General features: G+C 37.3%; 1 protein-coding gene across 1 annotated transcript in view; it reads right to left on the bottom strand.

Annotated features, from left to right (window-relative positions):
* Positions 1-489: 489 nt before the first annotated feature.
* The window catches only part of PTCHD1 (patched domain containing 1), a 36,108-nt gene continuing 18,170 nt past the window's right edge, over positions 490-18,427 (bottom strand). Inside the window, exon 2 of the mRNA XM_069065624.1 lies at positions 490-16,595. Within this exon, the coding sequence (XP_068921725.1) occupies positions 14,941-16,595 (1,655 nt within the window). The 3' untranslated portion in view covers positions 490-14,940. The remainder of the gene's footprint in view (positions 16,596-18,427) is intronic.

Below are 18,427 nucleotides of genomic sequence, written 5' to 3'. Positions count from 1 at the left end.
TAGACTGTCTATTTATCTATTATCTATCTATCATCTATCTATCTATCTTTCACAAAAGGGCCAGCCTAGCTAATTTCAGGGATGCTCATCATTATATGGTTGTACACCAGACAATGATTTTGGTCAGAGAACTCATGAATCATGAAGTATTCTTACTTGCCTTGCTAAAGGAAGTACCTTTCAAATCAATGAAATCACAGAGAGGACCAATATGCTTGACTGATAGACCATTACCCTGAAGAGTCAAGAAAGTGGTAGAAAATTTGTAGTTTTGAATGGTGATATATATTCCTTTAATTTCTTTTTCATACCTTGTTAGTATTGCTAAAATATCTAAAATTATATTAAATAGAAGTGATGAGAGTGGGCATCCTAATTTAAAATGTGTTTTTCAGAGAATGCTTCAAGGGTTTCTCCACTGTATTTTTATTAGCACTTGGTTTCCAACATATGTCAAGGCATGTGCAACAGCATTTGCAAATCTCTAACTCCCCCCTTTCCAATAGTTAAATGATGCAAAGAGCCGATTTGTTTTTAATTGTGTGCTTTATTTTTAAATCTGTATAAATAAATACAAAATGACAAAGAGGTTTATGTTTACTAAACATTGCATTTGATTGTATGACATTACACAGTGTGTCACAATATTTCAACTTGTAATTGTGTCCTTTAGCTGTTGGTGCATAATTCTATAACTTGTAGGATACAATGAGTGCGGAAGCTGTATCCAACCACCCTTTAGTGGAACCCCTGAGTGCTTACAATTGCAAAAGTGTGTTTGGGGAGCCATTGAGCCACACTGGCCAAAGTCTGGGAGTTTCTTGAAACATCTGGGAAATGGCAAAGGAAAATAGAGTGGAGAAGGGCTTTTCTAGGAAGAAAACATTCAAGTAAATGCAATGCTTAAAATATTACTTTTGCAGATCCCCAACCCCCAACCTTTAACAATGAAAAAGGGGAAAAACCCAAACCCTAAAGAAATTCAAAGCAAATGGATATGATGAGTTTGATTTCATTCTATTGTTCTGTTTCCATTATCACGTGTTATGATCATGTAAAGCATACTGGAGAAGCCTCCAATTGCTAGTATAAACTGATGTGTGTGTGCTTGCACGTGTGTGCGTGCGTTTGTGTGTGTGTGTGTGTATAGAATTTATTCAGCAGTACCCAGTCATTCTAAAATTCATTATTATTACCCATAGAAGGTCAACTGGCAAGGCCCAATAACTATCAAATGAGAAAACATATGTACAATGCGTTGTAAACACCAAACGCTATATTTAAATGCTAGCTATTATTGTTATCATTATCATTACTCAGGGTCGCTTTGCATTTGTCATTACTAAGGTGGTACTAAGGTGGTACAGTGTTTTTGACCAATGTAAGAAATTGAATGGTTCTATTCCAAATAGTGTCACAGAATTAATATATTTCATATTAGTAATGAAAAACACAATTGATATCCATGAATTCCTTGGGTCCTGATGTTTGCTGATGGAATCCTCCAGCATACATGCAAGCATGTTGTCTAGATATCCCTGGTGACTTTGTAAAGATGGGTATTAGTTGCAGTTGATTCTATAATCTTCTTTAGACAGATATGTATGAACACATTGGCTTAAGCTCAGTGACCCAAAGTGAGATAGCCTTATATTAATATGGACTATGGTAGTCCCTTAGAAATGAAGAATTCTACCCAAGTGATGCCACGTCAGTTCAATACCCTATTCCATGAAAGAGAAGTGAGGTTGATTGGATTATTCAAAGACCCATCTAGCAAAACCAGGTAACTCACTTGAATCATAATTGTCTCATCCCTCACTCTCCTCTCATTTCCAAAAATCTAGACAACAGTGTTTCAAATTTACCAAATAAAACCTACTCCCCCCTTCAACATTCCAATCTGAGACTTTGGACTTAGGGAGAATTTTCTGACCCTCTCTTCAGCTCACCACTCAACTAGGAATGGAACATGGATTAAAACACACTGCAATGAGGTAAACAGTTTATTTTTTATGGCCAAACCCTGTTGACCTTTCCCAGCAGCAACACAGAGCTGGCTATCTCCTGTACTGAATGCCAGCAAAAGCTAAATGCCATATGAGGCACACAGTATAAAAGAGAGATTCAACTTTCCCCCATCAGAGGGATGGAAAGAAAGAACCTGATGAAAGATGTAGCAAGATCATCTTTTCTGAAACATTTTCCTAAAATCTAAGGACACTTAAGAGGAAGAAAGTTCACTTTTAAAAAGTTGTTTACATGATTTAATTTGTCTAAGAAAGAAAAAAAGAGGGAAGTTAAGAGAGTTTTCTCCTGTCAAAAATGGTGTACCAACTCTGAAGTGCTTGATGACTTTGCATGGGGAACTTGGAGCATTCTTCTGTTCCTAATATAACTAAATGCTTACGTGATGCAATACTCCCTCACCCCTCCAACTTCCATAGGTTGAAATAAGTGTCTCTTTAGAAATTAAAGTGAAATAATTTCTTATAAAATATGTTCATATAAATGTAATGAATACACATAATTCTTCACTGCTGTGGAAACCTTTTTCCACAACTGAATATGGATTATTGGAAATGGGGTTCTTCAATTTGTTTCCACTCATCTCTAGGGAATTTTTTTGAGGGAGGGAGATGTTGATATTTATGGAGAGGCAGTACTGTATTGTGGATAGAGGTCTGGCCTCAGAGTAAGGAAGATTTGTGTTCAAAGCCTACCTCTGCTGTATACTCACTATGTATGTGACCATTGGAAAAATCAATTAACCTCATAGTATCCCAGGCTTAGAAAAGACTCTAAGATGTAGAGAAGATGGCAATCTGCATTGGTAGAGGGAGTTCCCTTACTGGGAATTCCCTGTATCAAAGAAATCACAGGTATTGTTCTCCCCCCTCCCTTCCCACTCCTATGCTTATATGTAAAGCAATGTATGGAGAAAAAACAAAACTCCAGGAGACAGATTAGACCCTCCGTGGGCTCCTCACTACAAAATTCTTTCAAAATTCAATTCAACAAGCATGACAGATGGACAGCTAAAATACAAATGAACTCTCCAAGTTATTTGAAGCCTCATTGTAATACGGACTACTATAGACCGTACTTTCTCTGTTTTATTTATTTTTAAACATTGATGGTTTGGTTAAAAAAAAAGTTAGCCTGTGTCCCTGATCTTGTTTCTATTTGTCCACTAAATGAGATAAAGTGTGGGAAAGGCCATTGTTGATTTAAAAAAAAAAAAATACTAACCATTTTCTTTCTTTCTTTTTCTTGGTGATCTGATTTTAGTTTCCATGGAAATGGGCTAAGTAAGAACTTCCCCAGATAGGAGAAAGAGAAAGAAGTCTCTTCTTTGTTGCTCCAAATTGCCAGATTATCTAAGCTCAGAACTATTGTGGCAAAACATAAAGATATGCAAAGACTCATACAGAAAAATGAATGTTCTAATTTAGTGCCAAATATTTGTAACACAAATCTAGGTTTGGTTTTGGTTTTCTGCAACCATATACATTGTGTCTCCATTCAATTAAACATGTAGATGAGTTAAATGACATCTTTGGCCTAAAAAAAAAAAGCATACTAATCTCAAGCGTTCGCAAGTATGCCTTCCATAAATACTTTTGTCATTTCTTCCCCAATAACTTGTAAGCTGTGACATATAATAAATACACTCAGTCGTCTCCTATAAGTACAGATAGATATGGAAGCCCAAATAAGAGGGAACCAAAAGGATTTCCTTTAGGTGTGGGAGCATACACTCTATTAAGCAAAGAATTTTCTTGAAACCTTCACGATCATAAATTGAACCAACCCCAAAGTCCTACATTTATATAGTACTTTACAATTTACAAAGCATTGTTCCTCACAACCCTGTGAGGTAGGTGGCACCCTCCAATTACAAAGGACGAAACAGACTCAAAAGAGATGAAAGACCTTGTCAGTTGTCACTCAGTTGGTGTCATATCTGGAATTTGAACTCAGATGTTTGCATTCTACAACCACATCCCCTAGATCAAGGTATTAAAATGAGGGCTGAGAAGTTGAATGATACAAAAAAATTTATGGAAGTGTCGTGTAAATAAAAGAGAAGTAGTGGCATATAAGGCTAGTGCATAAACTTGAGTGTTGGAAGTCTTGGTAGGATGTTTCCTACAAGAGGTAGGAGATACCACCTTCCAGATTATACATACTTGGAAACAGGGAGTACATAAAATATTGTTGACAAAGCACATAGCTTTTAACTAAACTGAATTAATAACCAAAGAACTATACTGTATTTTTCCTAAACTATAACAGCTTTGCTAAAATCATATTAAAAATATTACTCAGACCTAATGCCATTAAAAAAAAAGTCTATTAGTGGATTAGAAAAAAGTGTGAAAAAGTATCTGGAAATAAGTCTTCCTTACTATAGAAATTTGACAAAGATAGAAGTCTTCTATTCATTCTATTGCATGCAAAAGAAGAGTCAAATACACTTCTAGTGTATTTGACATTTACAATTTTCAATGCTGATACAATAAGCAGCCTGGAGGTTTTTATGGTCTATAAATCTCTCTTTAGAGCAATAGAATTTTGTCCCAATGCTTACTAGATCACTAGTCACCATTGAGATTCTGCCTTGCAGTGTGTGTGTGTGTGTGTGTGTGTGTGTGTGTGTGTGTGTGTGCAGTTGGGAGATACAGATATTTAGGAAAACCGTAAGCTTACCTGGTGCAAAATACCTAGTTTTGGGGTGATGATTTCAATATTGTTATTTTTCTTACAAATTTGTATGGTTTTATTACATAGTAGATATTTAATATTTAAAGTGTGGTTTGAATTAGTTATGTTCATATTTGGGCTTAATCAGGCCATTAGATTTCTTTCCTGTACAGATGTTTTAACTCATTGTGGAAAATTGTTTTACCCAGGTTTTCTCTCAGTTTCACATATGTGCTCTCCTATACCCATTAAGGTTTCCTAGTTGACTTATTCTAAGTAGGGTGAGTGGTTTGAGTTGCTTTGCAGTTAGTACCTGTCCTGAAATTTGGTAGTTTGAACTTACTGCCTACCCTCGTACATGCAATTCCATTCACAATTTATTGCTCTCTGACTCCTTTATTTTCCTAGTGAATAAGAATTCATTTTAATTACTAGTATATGTAGATGATATCAAGTCTGTTCTAGGAAAACAGACCATAAAATTCTTGAATACTGCCATATTGTTTACCCTATTATCAACAAGCTTGGTGGTCTTAAGATTTATTTACTTTTGAAACAATACATCATGATGACAGCAGAATACTATATATTAAAAAAAATAAATGTAGGTATCTCTTTCAGCATAGATTACAATGAGGAAGGAATAGCGTTTTTAGATTTTGAACTCTTATTATTTCAAGGTTCCATACCATGATTTTGAAAGAACTATTATGTGTACATTTCTTAATTTTTCTTCTCCTGAAAATTAATTGGGAAAGCATCAATCCAAAAGCTGACTAATAATTCAACAATTATTTATTAAACCCCTCCTATGTGCCAGGTCCAATGGTAGGCTAATAACATGAAGACAAATGTAATATAGTCCTTATCCTCTAATAGCTTACATTCTGTTTAATATTGGTAAAAAGTGCTTAGCTCGGTGCCTGACACAGTGCTGAGACCCTATATAAATGCTTATTCCCTCTTTCCCCACTAAGAATAAGAAGTACTAGGTAAAGGGAGGGTGTAAAAAAAATTAAATTAACTAAATTACTGCCTAATAATCCTTTCTGAAACATTTTCATATTGATAGGAATGGGTTTGGCTAAACGATTTCAGAAATTAGACTGAAAATTACTTGGTTTGGTCCTGGCAGTCAACAATACTGGTCTCTGCTTCTAACCTGGATTATAAAATCATAGTAAATGATTGGCAGCTGAATTATGGGTTCATACACAAGAGGAACAGAACCTGGGTCTTTCCTGAAGTGACCAAATTTCTGAGGCGGAATTATAGGCCATTAATTAAAAATATGTATTTTAGCTTATAGAAAAAATGGGCTCAAGTCCCATTAATTCTCCCTTATGTGAATCTCCAAATATATTCACTATCTTTTTAGCCACAGCTTTCACCTTCAACTTCTCTCCATAAATGGACTTTCTTTCAACTTCCTAGCCATTTTTGCCGTCTATCCTATTTCTTTCCTTCTCAGGGATTGTACTTACTCTTTGCTGACATTCTTCAAAAGCCTCTTTGTCCTTTCCCCATGGAGGAGGAGTGCCATGTGTCTTTTCAACCCCCTTCCCAGTCCTTACCTCCTCTTACTATTCATTTGTGTGCTTTTGTGGTTTATGTGGACAGATTTTCCATCAGAATAATTTTCTCAATCTCCTTACTTTCCTGGATGCTAAATTCTTTCTGTGAGGTAGCTTGAAGCTATTTAGTGTTACTATCAAACATATGATAGTGATAAATGAGGTTTGTGGCTGTTTCTGTAGGCAGATAGCTAGGATGCCAGCCTACAAAGAGACTAGACAAATTCCCATGAGACCCTGCCAATGGGAGAATTTCTGGAGGTTAAAGGTAACTAGTCCTGTAACTAGGAAATGTAAAGAAGGTGCTTTATGTCCCACAGACAAATAAGAAAATACACAATAATGTGATATAACAACTGTGTTTACTTTAACGAGGAGAGAAGATTTTTGCATGCAATATGGCTAAATTTGAACAGGAAATTCTGTGGTCTATCTTTTACTCTGGCATTTTGCAGTCTGTAATGATGGCATAGGGCAACTAGGTAGCACAGTGGATAGTACTGGGTCTGAAGTCAGAAAGACATCTTCCTGATTTCAAATCTGGCGTCAGACACTTATTAGCTATGTGACTCTGGGCAAGTCAGTTTACCCTATTGTTAGTTTCTTCATCTGTAAAATTAACTGAAGAAGGAAATGGCAAGCCACTCCAGGATCTTTTCCAAGAAAACCCTAAATGGATTCACGAAGAGTTGGACATGACTGAAAAATGACAGAACAAGAACAATAGTGATGGCATACGTATAGTTCTATTCTAACATCTTTGGCTTACTTTATACATGTAAAATATACTGGATGGGAAGAGGACACACTTTGGTGCCTTCTTACAAGCAATCTATATGAAGCTGGAAAAGTGGTCCTCTCAGATAACTTTAAAGCAATTATATAAATTATCACAGGCCCTCAGGACTAGGTCTTCAAAGAAATTTATCAGGTTGTGCACAAGTAATTTAAAAAAAAAAAGGAAAGCAGAGCCTTCAGCAGAGTGGTTACTCTTGTGGGCTCCTAACATTCACCTCCAGTACATTGATGAATGTGAGAAAAGCTGGTCATTTTTTTGTTTTTTGATGATTTTTTAAAAAATGTCTTGGATATCTGCAAAACTATGCCATTCCTATCTAAAATTTGCCTTAAAATTAACAGTTTTGAGAAATGGGAGCTTCTCAGGAAGCAGCAATAGTTAAGTGGAAGATTATGTCATTGTCATTTTTGTCAGAAACTAATGGGCACAGTGCAAATAAGTTACCAGACTACTGGATTTTTGTTCTCCTTCTGAACTGGCAAAACACTTCAAATGAGGAAGCACACAGAAAACTCTGTGTGATAACCTGTGATAACCACTGAGACTCATGTTCTATCTCTTACAGAATTATTCTAGAAGAACTGATTACCAGACACTGCCCTCCTCTCCTTTAGGGCTTTTGGCAATATCATATTTAGGCATGCTTAGCTCAGGGCCATCATTCTCAGTCTCTTTCTTCTCTCTTTTTGATACTGTCTTGTGACCACTGAGGGGTCCAGTGCAAGTGCTGATGCATACAGAAGCTTGTTCTGTTTCTTATCTAGGTCAGTGCATCCTTCTCTAAAAGGTGGTGACTACCTGGTGACTTCCCTACCCTCCAAGATTCACTATTTTGGTTTGGCCTTTGTGTAGTCACTTAATCAGCTTTAGCCATATTGCAGCTCAGAATCCTCAAACTCAAGTGACCCACTAACCTCAGCTTTCCCCAGTAGCAGAGCTCACAGGCATGTACCATCTTGTTTGTCTTGCAGTTATTCTCAATGGCTTTGCATTTAAGTTAATCCAGGACATATTTTAACCATCCTACTACTCTTTGTGGGGTACTTTAGGGTGGACAAGAAAAAAGGCTATAGGGAGAAGCAGGCTCAATGAAAACTTTGATTTCTATGTCAGCTTTTGTGATTGAGACAGCAAGTCTGATACCTACCATGCAACTGTGACTGGAAGACAAGACACCTGGGTTTATGCTTGACATTAAGAGAACTGGAGCCCAGCCAAGGCAGGTTACTGTGAACAAGGTCACTGTGGTTATAAGGGTGCGTAAGAGTGCTTAGCATATATACCTTTATGTGAAGGAGGAGATGGGGGATTATTTTTGGGAAGGATTTCCCTGCTTGGGATGTGGTATACACTGCATCATTTGGTATTATACCTTCAGTTGAAGTATGTGGAAGCTATGTAACCCAGAAAGAGGTTATGGCCTGGGACAAGGGATACACCCCTAGTAATATCATGAGGTACTTTCTTCAAGGACAATTGTAAATCACACTGAGTGTATCGTCTGTAAAGGAGAAAAAGAAGTTATGAATGCAATTTTTGGTGTATTTCCCATTGAAGCAATGGAAATTGAGAAGACAAGAAGTATCATTATAACATTCTCCTTGACATAAAGAATCTGTTTCAGGACTCATCTTCTTTTTTTTCATCTAGGGCTCGAAGGAGAGGGCCAATGTCAAGAAACGTTTTCAGCAGTTTTTACCATGTTTAACTCCCTAGCTCAAGAAGCATCTGTGGCTACCTATTGTGTACATAAAATACAAACTTGCCAGCTTGACATTTAAAACTCTTTACAACTCTGGCTACCTTTCCAGACATTTCATATTGCTGTCCAGCATGGACCTTATGGTCAAGCCAAATTGGCCTCTTTTTTTTAATTTAAATTCGCCATTCTATCATTTGCTCCCACGTCTTTGGAAGACCAGTGTTCTGTATTTGGAATGCCCTCCCCTCATTCATCCCTTGACTTACATCAGGGATCAGTTTAAGCACCACCTCCTAAGAAAACCTTTTCTAGTCCCTCAAGTTGTTAGTATTCTGGCCTCTTCAAATTATTTTATGACCATTTATTTGTTTACATGGATCCATTGAATTACCCAGCAGGACCTAAACTTTCTGAGAGCAGGGATTAATTTTCTTTTCTTTTTGTTTTTTGTCTCTGTGTCACCACAGCTAATAGTACCAATAGATACTATATACTATAAATACTAGTTCAATAGAATGTTTGTTGATGATGTCATGCATATGTATAATTACTTCATTAGCCAGAATGAAGACCCTTGAATCAGACTTTTAATGTTTATGATTTGACTAGAAAATTTCATTCTAACAGTGTGCCACCCTGGGCTATCACTTAATGGTACTGAGCTCCCACAACACAACCTGGATTCTAGTTTTGACTCAGTCATTGTCTGACCTCATCTATTTAAAAAAAAGAGTGGGGAGATCATCCAGACCTTCAGTTCTGCTATTCTATTATTTGGAACACTGAGGCAGAATCTGGCATGTTTCACAGGAACATCCAGCATATCAGCATGGGGCAAGGTTGTGTCCCTTTCCTCCTTTATACTTGTAAAGCAAGCTTGTTTTCCATGCCAGGAAGGCTTCTCCATGCTCTCACAGTGCTAATTTTAATCTGACTAGAAAATCCTCTCAGAGGGCAATTCTCTGGTGCTATACTTTTCCTGACTAGCAAGGAGCTCTAAGGGACATCAAAGAGACTTCAAAGGGAACACCTGGGGGAAAGGGGGATACAGGTGAGAGAAAAACTGGGGAGAAAAATCTGACAGTGGCCATTCATACCAACAGTGAAATGATTCTAGCTCATTCAGGCTTCCTCCTTTCATTCTCCTGGAATGGCATGAAATAGAAACAAACAGTTGTAACCACCACAGGGAGTATTGCTGCAATGTGCTGGCTGCTCTCATTCAGATTTCTTTTCCTGTGGCTCCAGAAATACTAATGTTATATTATCATTCTGAAGTTCTGGTTTCTTCTCCCCTTTAAGTATGCACTTTTCAAATAACAGTAGAAAAGCCTATTTTATTTAGTACTGATTAAAGAAAAAGTTTTACAAGGTATTTTCCTCAGATAAGGACTGTGAAATTGATGCTTGCAAATTGTCTACCTCCACTATACCAAGCCAAGCCCAGCCTCAATCTTTGGTCCATTCAGATGACTATCCTTTGTCCTATTCCTAAGTCTTTCTTGAAGCTATCAATTAAACTGTTTGCATTTTAAAAGGAGCCTCTAGAATATGGAAAACCCTTCAAGATTTAAAGGGCTATGTTTATGATATTACATTAATTGGCCTTGAGGTCAGTATTTTTGGGTGAGGCTGAATGAGGTTCCTTCAGATCACAAAACCTACAAGGTCTCCTATCTCATATCTCTGTTAAGATTTGTCACTGCATAGGCTTGTCACTACATCTGGATTTAAAAACACACACACACACATATATATGCATATATATGTGTGTATGTATATTTAGTTTACATATATTATATATATGTGTATACACACACACACACATACGAAGTGTTGGATTTGCAAAAAATATGGAATATTCTTGAGAGTTGAGAGAACCAGGCAACTTTATTTTCCATAACTGTACTTAAGCTACACTGTGGTGAACATGGCCAGATGCATTCTGCTTATGTTAGAGAGCAAAAGGGCTATGCCATATATTGGTAAGAATAGCTTATTGAGGCAATGCTTTAAAGGAGTATCTCAAAACAATTCTGTTAGATACTGCATAATTAAATTAGAAATGGATTAATGTAGTCAAAGGTAATATGGTGCTCCCAGTATGCCTTAAGGCAATTAGGTGATAGTTAGAAAAATGCAAGAATGGTCTAGCAAATGAAAAATCCATCTAAAGGATAATTTATTTAAAGCATTATAAAAGTGAGTGTCTTTTTCAGAAATGGATATGAAATATGGATACACTATGGATAGTAGATACAATGAGCTTCTCACACAGAGCACACAGAAGATACATGAGTGAGAGCTGAGAAGGCAGAAGACTGGAAGAGGTTGGATGGATAGACTTATTTAATATGAAACATTGGAGAAAAAGTCTTTGGAGCTTTCCCTTTTGTTTTTTTCCCCCCATGAAAACAAAATATAGTATTTTGTTTTCTTGGTCTGGGAAATTCAGATACCATTTAAATTGGGGAACTGTTGCACAACAGGGCATGAATGCCCTACTTCCACTATCATTCTGCCCCACTTCCATCCCTCCTCAGTCTTTGGTGAGTTTATGGTATTTTCTGTTGTGTATTACTAGATAAACCATCACCTTGATGGATTCCTCTGCCCACTCCTCCTTCCCCCCACCTTATGAAACTTTAACAGCAAATAGTTATACAGCTGAGGAGAGACATGTATTTGAAGAGTAGAATATTTTCTTTGGCAAAAAAAAACAAACCAAACCCAATCAAACCCAATGCTGGCTCCTCCCCTCCCCTACTCCAACCTAAAAACAATTACAAAGTTTCTTTGGTTAAACTGAAATGGCAAAATTTCAGCTGGAATCTGAACTTATTTGTAAGCATTTCTAGGAATCTATTTTCCCCTCGCATATAACAATTCAGTGCACAAAATTTCAAAAACTGAAAGCTAGTAAGTATTCTTAGTTTTGTAAGGGTACGATTCTGACAATTCTAACAATTCCTCTTCATCAATAGTTAAGAAAAACTTCTCTGTGGATCTTAACCATTTCACAAATTATTCAAATAATCTCAGAACACAGATTTCCATGCCTAGATGGAGCCATTCCACAGGTTACCTAAAATGCCAGCCAGAAGTTTGTAGACTTTGATTTTAGGTTGAAAAGTCTTAAAACGTGCTTCATTTCCGAATAAATATAAATTCTAAAAACTTAATACAGTTAGAAGAATATTTATCATAAAATAATACTCCATAAAAAGTCATTTTGGTTGACCAAACTGAATGATTAATTCTCAACAAAATCTATTTAATTGGTTAACTCATTGTGTCAGTTTTGTGGGATCTGCTTAGTCACATTACTTCATGTTGGCAACACTAAATCAATCGCTGACTTAGAACATACTGTTCAGAAAATGATTCAGTAATGTAGGATTTAAAAAATCAAACTAACTCCCTCTTCAGCACTGTTTTATAAATACTTAGTTCTTATAAACCCCTTGGAGAGATAATTGATCTCAATTCCATTATGCAACTTGCCCTTTTCTTAGGGCCAAACTCATATTAAGATCCATTATCTTCTGGTAGAGTGCATAAATATATGGCCTATTGCTTAGTATGTCTGCAGAATGAAGTAAGGGAATGAGTTGTGCATTAGAAGAAATCATTTATTTCTTTAGACTATGTCTACACAGACAAATGAAATATTGGAGAAGATCATTAAATTCAGAATGGGAAGGGACCTTAGAGGCAATAAAGTTGAACTCCCTTATTTTACAGATGAGGAAACTGAGGCACAGTGAGATTATGTGACTTGCCCAGGGTCATACAGTTAGTAAATTATGAGGTTCTACATTCAGCACTTATCCACTGTACCACCTAGCTAACATAAGGAATATGAGTTTATCCAATATATCTTTGTGTGGAAATTACCTGAACTCCTAGGAAATTTTTACTAAGTGGCATCTTTTGAACGTACTTGGGCCAACTTAGTTACAAAGGTGCTTCCAGCATAAGTTTCTATGAGATGGTTACTGAAATCTTATAAACAAAATTCAAGAAACTTTCCTATAGATGTAGGTAGAAGAGAGTAATAGCATTCCAATGAAACTATGTTAAAAAGATAAAGATGAAAGGAAAATTTCCATTTGAATCTTTGTCAGAAAGATAAGCAGCTTGGTCTGTTGAGATAAAAAGTAAGTAAATAAAATGTTTACTAAATAAGACACATTTGGAAGATGCTTAGCATTGTAAATATCCACTCGAGATAACAAACATCTACATAAGGGAATTCCATTGCAATATTTATCTCCAACTTTCCTTGGCCTCTACTTTTGTTTTCACAGTCAGAGAAAACAGAACCTGGGAACCATACCCAATTCATGAGCACAGCTATTTTTAGATCAGACCAATTTTGACTAGATCTGTTAACAATTCCTCTTCATCCAACTTTTGGTCAACAGCATAAAAACCCAGGACCCACACTGAAAGATCTTGTCTGAGAGTCTGGGAAAAACAGGACCCAGGAACCACCCAAAATTCATAAGCACAGTTATTTTCAGATCAAAACAATTCTTACTCAATCCATTCACAATTCTTCTTCATCCAGATTTTGGTCAACTGCACCAAAACCCTGGAATGCCAACATATGGAAAGGTCTTGTCATTAAGAGGAGGGACACTAAAGAGAGAGAAGGGCCAGAGATGGAAAAGAATATCACTTTAGTAATGGAATGAAAGTTCCAAAGAGCAAGGGAAAGTTGATACACACCGTCAATTGCTTTGTGGTTATAACTCATCTAGCTGCCTTGTACATCCTGTTTTTCCCTTCCCACTTTGTAATGCTATAGCATTTGCCCTTTCCAGGGTCAAATATTGGGCTAAGTCCCTTGTGTCCCTAGTCTCTCCTCTTTTTGCATACAATATTGAAACCATCAGATAAAACAAGACATGACTTACAGGTAAGGTAGATGGGCACTATAAACTGGAAATTACAGCATGTAATCACTTTAGTTTTTCCTCCTTAGCAATGTATCTCCCCTTCACTCCCCTTCCCCAACACTCCTAAGACCAACAAATGAACTGTTATAACTATGCTACAAGCAACTTCAGCAGCTGGACTGTCCCTTCCCAAAATGAAATTCAGTTGAAATGTGGATGTACCCTCAATGGTAGTCTCTGTGAATAGAGAAATGCATTTTTTTGTAGCTATCATAATGCTTAAACATTTGGGTTTTACACTGTTATTGATAGTCAATGGTTACTTACAAAGTGGTCGTTAATAAATCAGATCTCTCATGAGAAGCTACTAAACATTCTAAAGCAGAATGACAGATTTTAGAATGCTGAAGGCAATCAAAAAAAGTACATTGATCAAAATGCAAAATTACTGAAAATATTTGTAAGGATACAAATTACCTTTTACAAAACAAATTTACCTCATTCAAGTAATTTTTGGAGGATAGGGGAAATACATTTCTAACTTTAGCAAATGGGAGATGGCATTTCCAGCTTGTTTTTGTTGGGGGAAAAGTTTCATAAACTTTTCCATTGAAGGAAAAACTAAAAATTATACACAATGGCTAAGATCTCAAATAGCTGACTCACTGACTTGAATTATTGCTCTGCAGAAAGTTTGTAAAGCTAAACTACTCCAGCCTTGACAGTTGACCTTTCAATCAGTGGGGCTCAGTCACAACACAATAACAGCAGTTACAGCATAAAGTAGGATACTACTTCCTAATGCATTTCCCCTTATTAGATCTTATTTTAGGGCCCCAAAGTCACATGTATGTGTGTGTGTGTGTGAGTATGCATGGTGAGTGTCTGTGCATGTGTTGTTTGTATGTATGTGAGTGTACGTGTGTATTAATTCTTTCTGATCACATCCCTTTATTTTGGAGACAAAACATGACATTCATTTTCCCTTTCCCTCCACTGTTTTAGATATATCTATTTCTAAGAAACAGAGAGAGAGACACCGAGACAGAGAGAAAAACAGAAACAGAGACAAAGAAACAGAGACAGAGACAGAGTGACAGACAGAAAGAGTGAGAGACACAGAAAGAGAGAGAGGGAGAGAGAGAGAGAGAGAGAGAGAGAGAGAGAGAGAGAGAGAGAGAGAACAAACTAATCATTTCATCAGTATAATCTGTTTGATCTCAATAAGACCTAGGGTGGAAAAAAAGGACACAGTCAGACTGTTGTAATTTGGTCAACTACTCGGGTACTATCCATATCCACCATTTCGACACACTCAATTTCCTCCCGATTTTCGGGATTTTTCTTCTCTTTCCTTTTTTTCTTGGAGGGTGGTAGGAAAGTCAGTATCACAGGTAAAATGGCAAAGCAGTGAAAGAAGGTGACAAATGCTATTAAAAATAAGCACCTGAACAGTGTACAGGTCAGATTTGAAGGCACAGCTGCAAGAGGAATCAGACCAACAATGTAGCATAGGTAACTCTGTAAAATAGCTACCCCATGCATTTCCAGGGCATTTTTTACCCATTTAGTTCTTGTGAAATCCTTGCCCAGGACAAATGTTGATAATAGTGGAGCACAGTTGTCAATTGTGTGGTTAATTCCATATATTAAGCACAGCATAGAAATGCAGTCCAGTTCTACTTTCCACAATGTCATGAAGCCTATAACTCCAAACTCAACTGAGGCTACAGTTAGAGTGATCCAGACATTAATTAGGGAGTCTGCCACCAGGAACGCAGAGAAGAAGAGCAAGAATAAAGCACTAATGCAGGAGTTCTGCAAGGGGGCTCCCAGAGAGGAAGAATACCGGTCCATAAACACAAAGGATGGATTGAACACTATGAATTTCACCTTGGAGGTGACAGAAAGTCTTCTTAGGGTCTCTAGGAGATCATAGAGCTCTTCTCTGTTGGTTTCCATGGTCTTGGCTACCAGGAACATCCTGGAAGCCACGACATCAACCTCATTGTTAAACTTTTTGGAGAAGATGATGTCCTCTGAAAAATGTGAGAACTGGGGGGCTTTCAGGAAGGAGTTTCTCAACATGTCTGTAAAATTTTTCTTGGGCAAGCCAGTGGACGCATTGAGTTTCCTAAGATAATTCAAGTAGCTTTCAAACCATGATATTCTCACAAACCCCTTGGTATACTCTAGCACATCTTCTTGGACACTTGTATTCCAGTATTCTATCGACTCATAGATATAAAACCCAATCACTGGGCTGTAGTTACTAAAATACTTCTGCTGGGCAGTAGTGAACTCAATGGTTCTTGTTGCCGTTGCTACGATGTTACTAAGGTCTGACCCTTCCCTGACCTGCAGGTAGCCCATTAAGGCAAAGGAAATATAAATAAGATAAAAGAGCACTACAAAAGGCTTAACATAAGTGTTGGTTATCCAGTCACAGTAATAGCGTTTGAGGAAACATACCAACAGGTGACTTTCGTATGTGTTTGCTTCCTCTCCGTCTGCTGTATCCTCGCTGAATCTGGCTGTCAGAAGAAACCTGTACCATGCAGGCTTCTCTTGCAACACCTCTGGCTTTGGGACTTTTCTGCAGAAGAGACTATGCTGGTAATTGTTTTCTATGTAGCCAGTAAACACCAGGCTGGAACCATAAAATGAGAGTACATAGAGGTAGTTGAAGAAGATTGCAATACAGGAATTACAGCAGAAAATTCTGGCTGCTTCAATGTTAGTGAAAGGGCTGGCACCAATCCCAAAGGTGACCAGGTACATGGCAGTGGTGAGAGAAAAGGAGAGCATGGAGTCTGCATAGACAGCTGCAGTTCTCTCTTTAACATGTTGGTCTTCTCTAGTTTTCCTCCAGGAGGATAACATTTCAAAAGTTCCGTATAATCCATGACCTGGGGGGTGCAAAAAAGATCAAAGTGAGAGTTTAAGGTATTTATCCTTCCAGTGAGGAATGAGCTGACTTGAACTTTGGGAGAGGACAAGGCAAAAGCAAATAAGGATAATTGACTTTAAGGATGAGAGGCTCAAACGGTGGAGATTTCTGCAAAGGGAAAATAGCACTGAACTTTGGTAAATTATAAAACTTCCATTAGTTATGAGAATTTTAAGGGGGGGGAAGCTAATATCTTTACTTTGGGACTTTATTCTGGCAAAAACAACAGCAGCAACAACTTTCATGGAAGTTGGGAAAGCTATCTCTTTAGGGGCCCGGAAGGATTTGCATAATCAACACTAACCATTAGCCTGTTTGCTCAGTATAGATATTTCAGTTTCTCTCATATTTCAGAATGCCCACATTAGAGCATGGTCTGACTTTATTACCCCATACATTATCCCTGCAGGTTAGCAGGCAGGATAGAAATGGACAGAATCTTTTGGGTTAGTATTCACATGATCCCTAGTTGAAAATTGCCCTAGGGCTAGACTTCACAGGCAACGGGAGTACCTAGATTTCATCAGAGCTCTTGATAGATAACCTACTTTACAACCCCTTTTGTTTTCACCTCAATTACCAGGAAGCAGGGAAACTATAAATCAGAAATGCTGAGGAAGTAAAATAAGTACTAACAAATGCAATCAAAATTAAAAGGTGGAATTGGTGGGGTGGCCAGATGGCGCAGTGAATAGAGCACCAGCCTTGGAGTCAGGAGGACCTGAGTTCAAATCCGTCCTCAGACACAACACAAAAACTAGCTGTGTGACCTTGGGCAAGTCCCTTAACCCCAATTGTCCTCCAAAAAGCAAAAAAAAAAAAAAAAGGTGGAATTGGCAAAAAGGATAGGATTCAGAATGTGAAATTTTATTTTTATTTAAAATGAAATAGGCTGAAGCTATTTTCATCTTTGTATTAATACAAATAAAAAAAAGTGAAGCAGCTATGATTTTATATGTGTGGGGAAGCTCTTAGGGTGTTTGAGAATTCCCTCTACCAATGTATTTTGTATCCTGTTTATGAATGAATCAATCAGTCCTAAGGGATTTGCTTGAAGCTTACCCTGTTACAGAACTACTAAATATCTGAGGTGGAATCAAACCCAGTCTTGCTGATTGCAAGCTGAGCACACCCTCCACTACGCCATGTGCCTTCTGAGTGTGTGCTTTTCAAACTGTGTTGATATTTTACTGGGGCGCCTTTTTATAGACTTGTACAAAAAAATTTTTCTTTTGGAAAGGACTTCTGATTTCAGTGCAATAGGGAACACCCAATGAGAAAACTCCCTTGATCAAATCAGATCCACACCTGTGCTAGGCCACCTGCACACCTGCAGGTCCATTCATTGGGGCAGAAAGTTGCTTGGGACATAGGGGAGTTACAGTGACTGATTTGGAGGCCAACTCTCTTCTCCATACTGACTCTCCTAATAGGAAACAATACTTATTTAAATGATAGGCTAAGATATATAATGATAATTACTTCTATAAACTTTCCATATAATAATTACTACAATAATAGTAATAATAAAAATCATGTTTTTGTACCACTTTAGGGCTCCCAAAGTACTTTTGTTACAACAGTTTTGTGAACCAGGAAATGTACTATATAAATGTTTGGTTTTTGCATTCCATTTTAAAAGTTTTACCAAACAAGGTCTAATTACCCACAGATTCTATATTGGACAGGCAATAGCAATCTGAGTTTCTCTTCACGTTTGGCAATGGAAACTGACCTGGTGATGGATAAAGCCAAGGCAAGAGTTAATTAAATTCTTTGCCATTCTTATTA

This window comes from Petaurus breviceps, unplaced genomic scaffold (genome assembly GCF_028583685.1).
Source record: "Petaurus breviceps papuanus isolate PSGF00001 unplaced genomic scaffold, PetGlider_PUasm1.0 90696, whole genome shotgun sequence".
NCBI classification, from domain to species: domain Eukaryota; kingdom Metazoa; phylum Chordata; class Mammalia; order Diprotodontia; family Petauridae; genus Petaurus; species Petaurus breviceps.
Note: the sequence above shows the minus strand (reverse complement) of the source record. Positions and strands in the feature narration are given on the sequence as shown.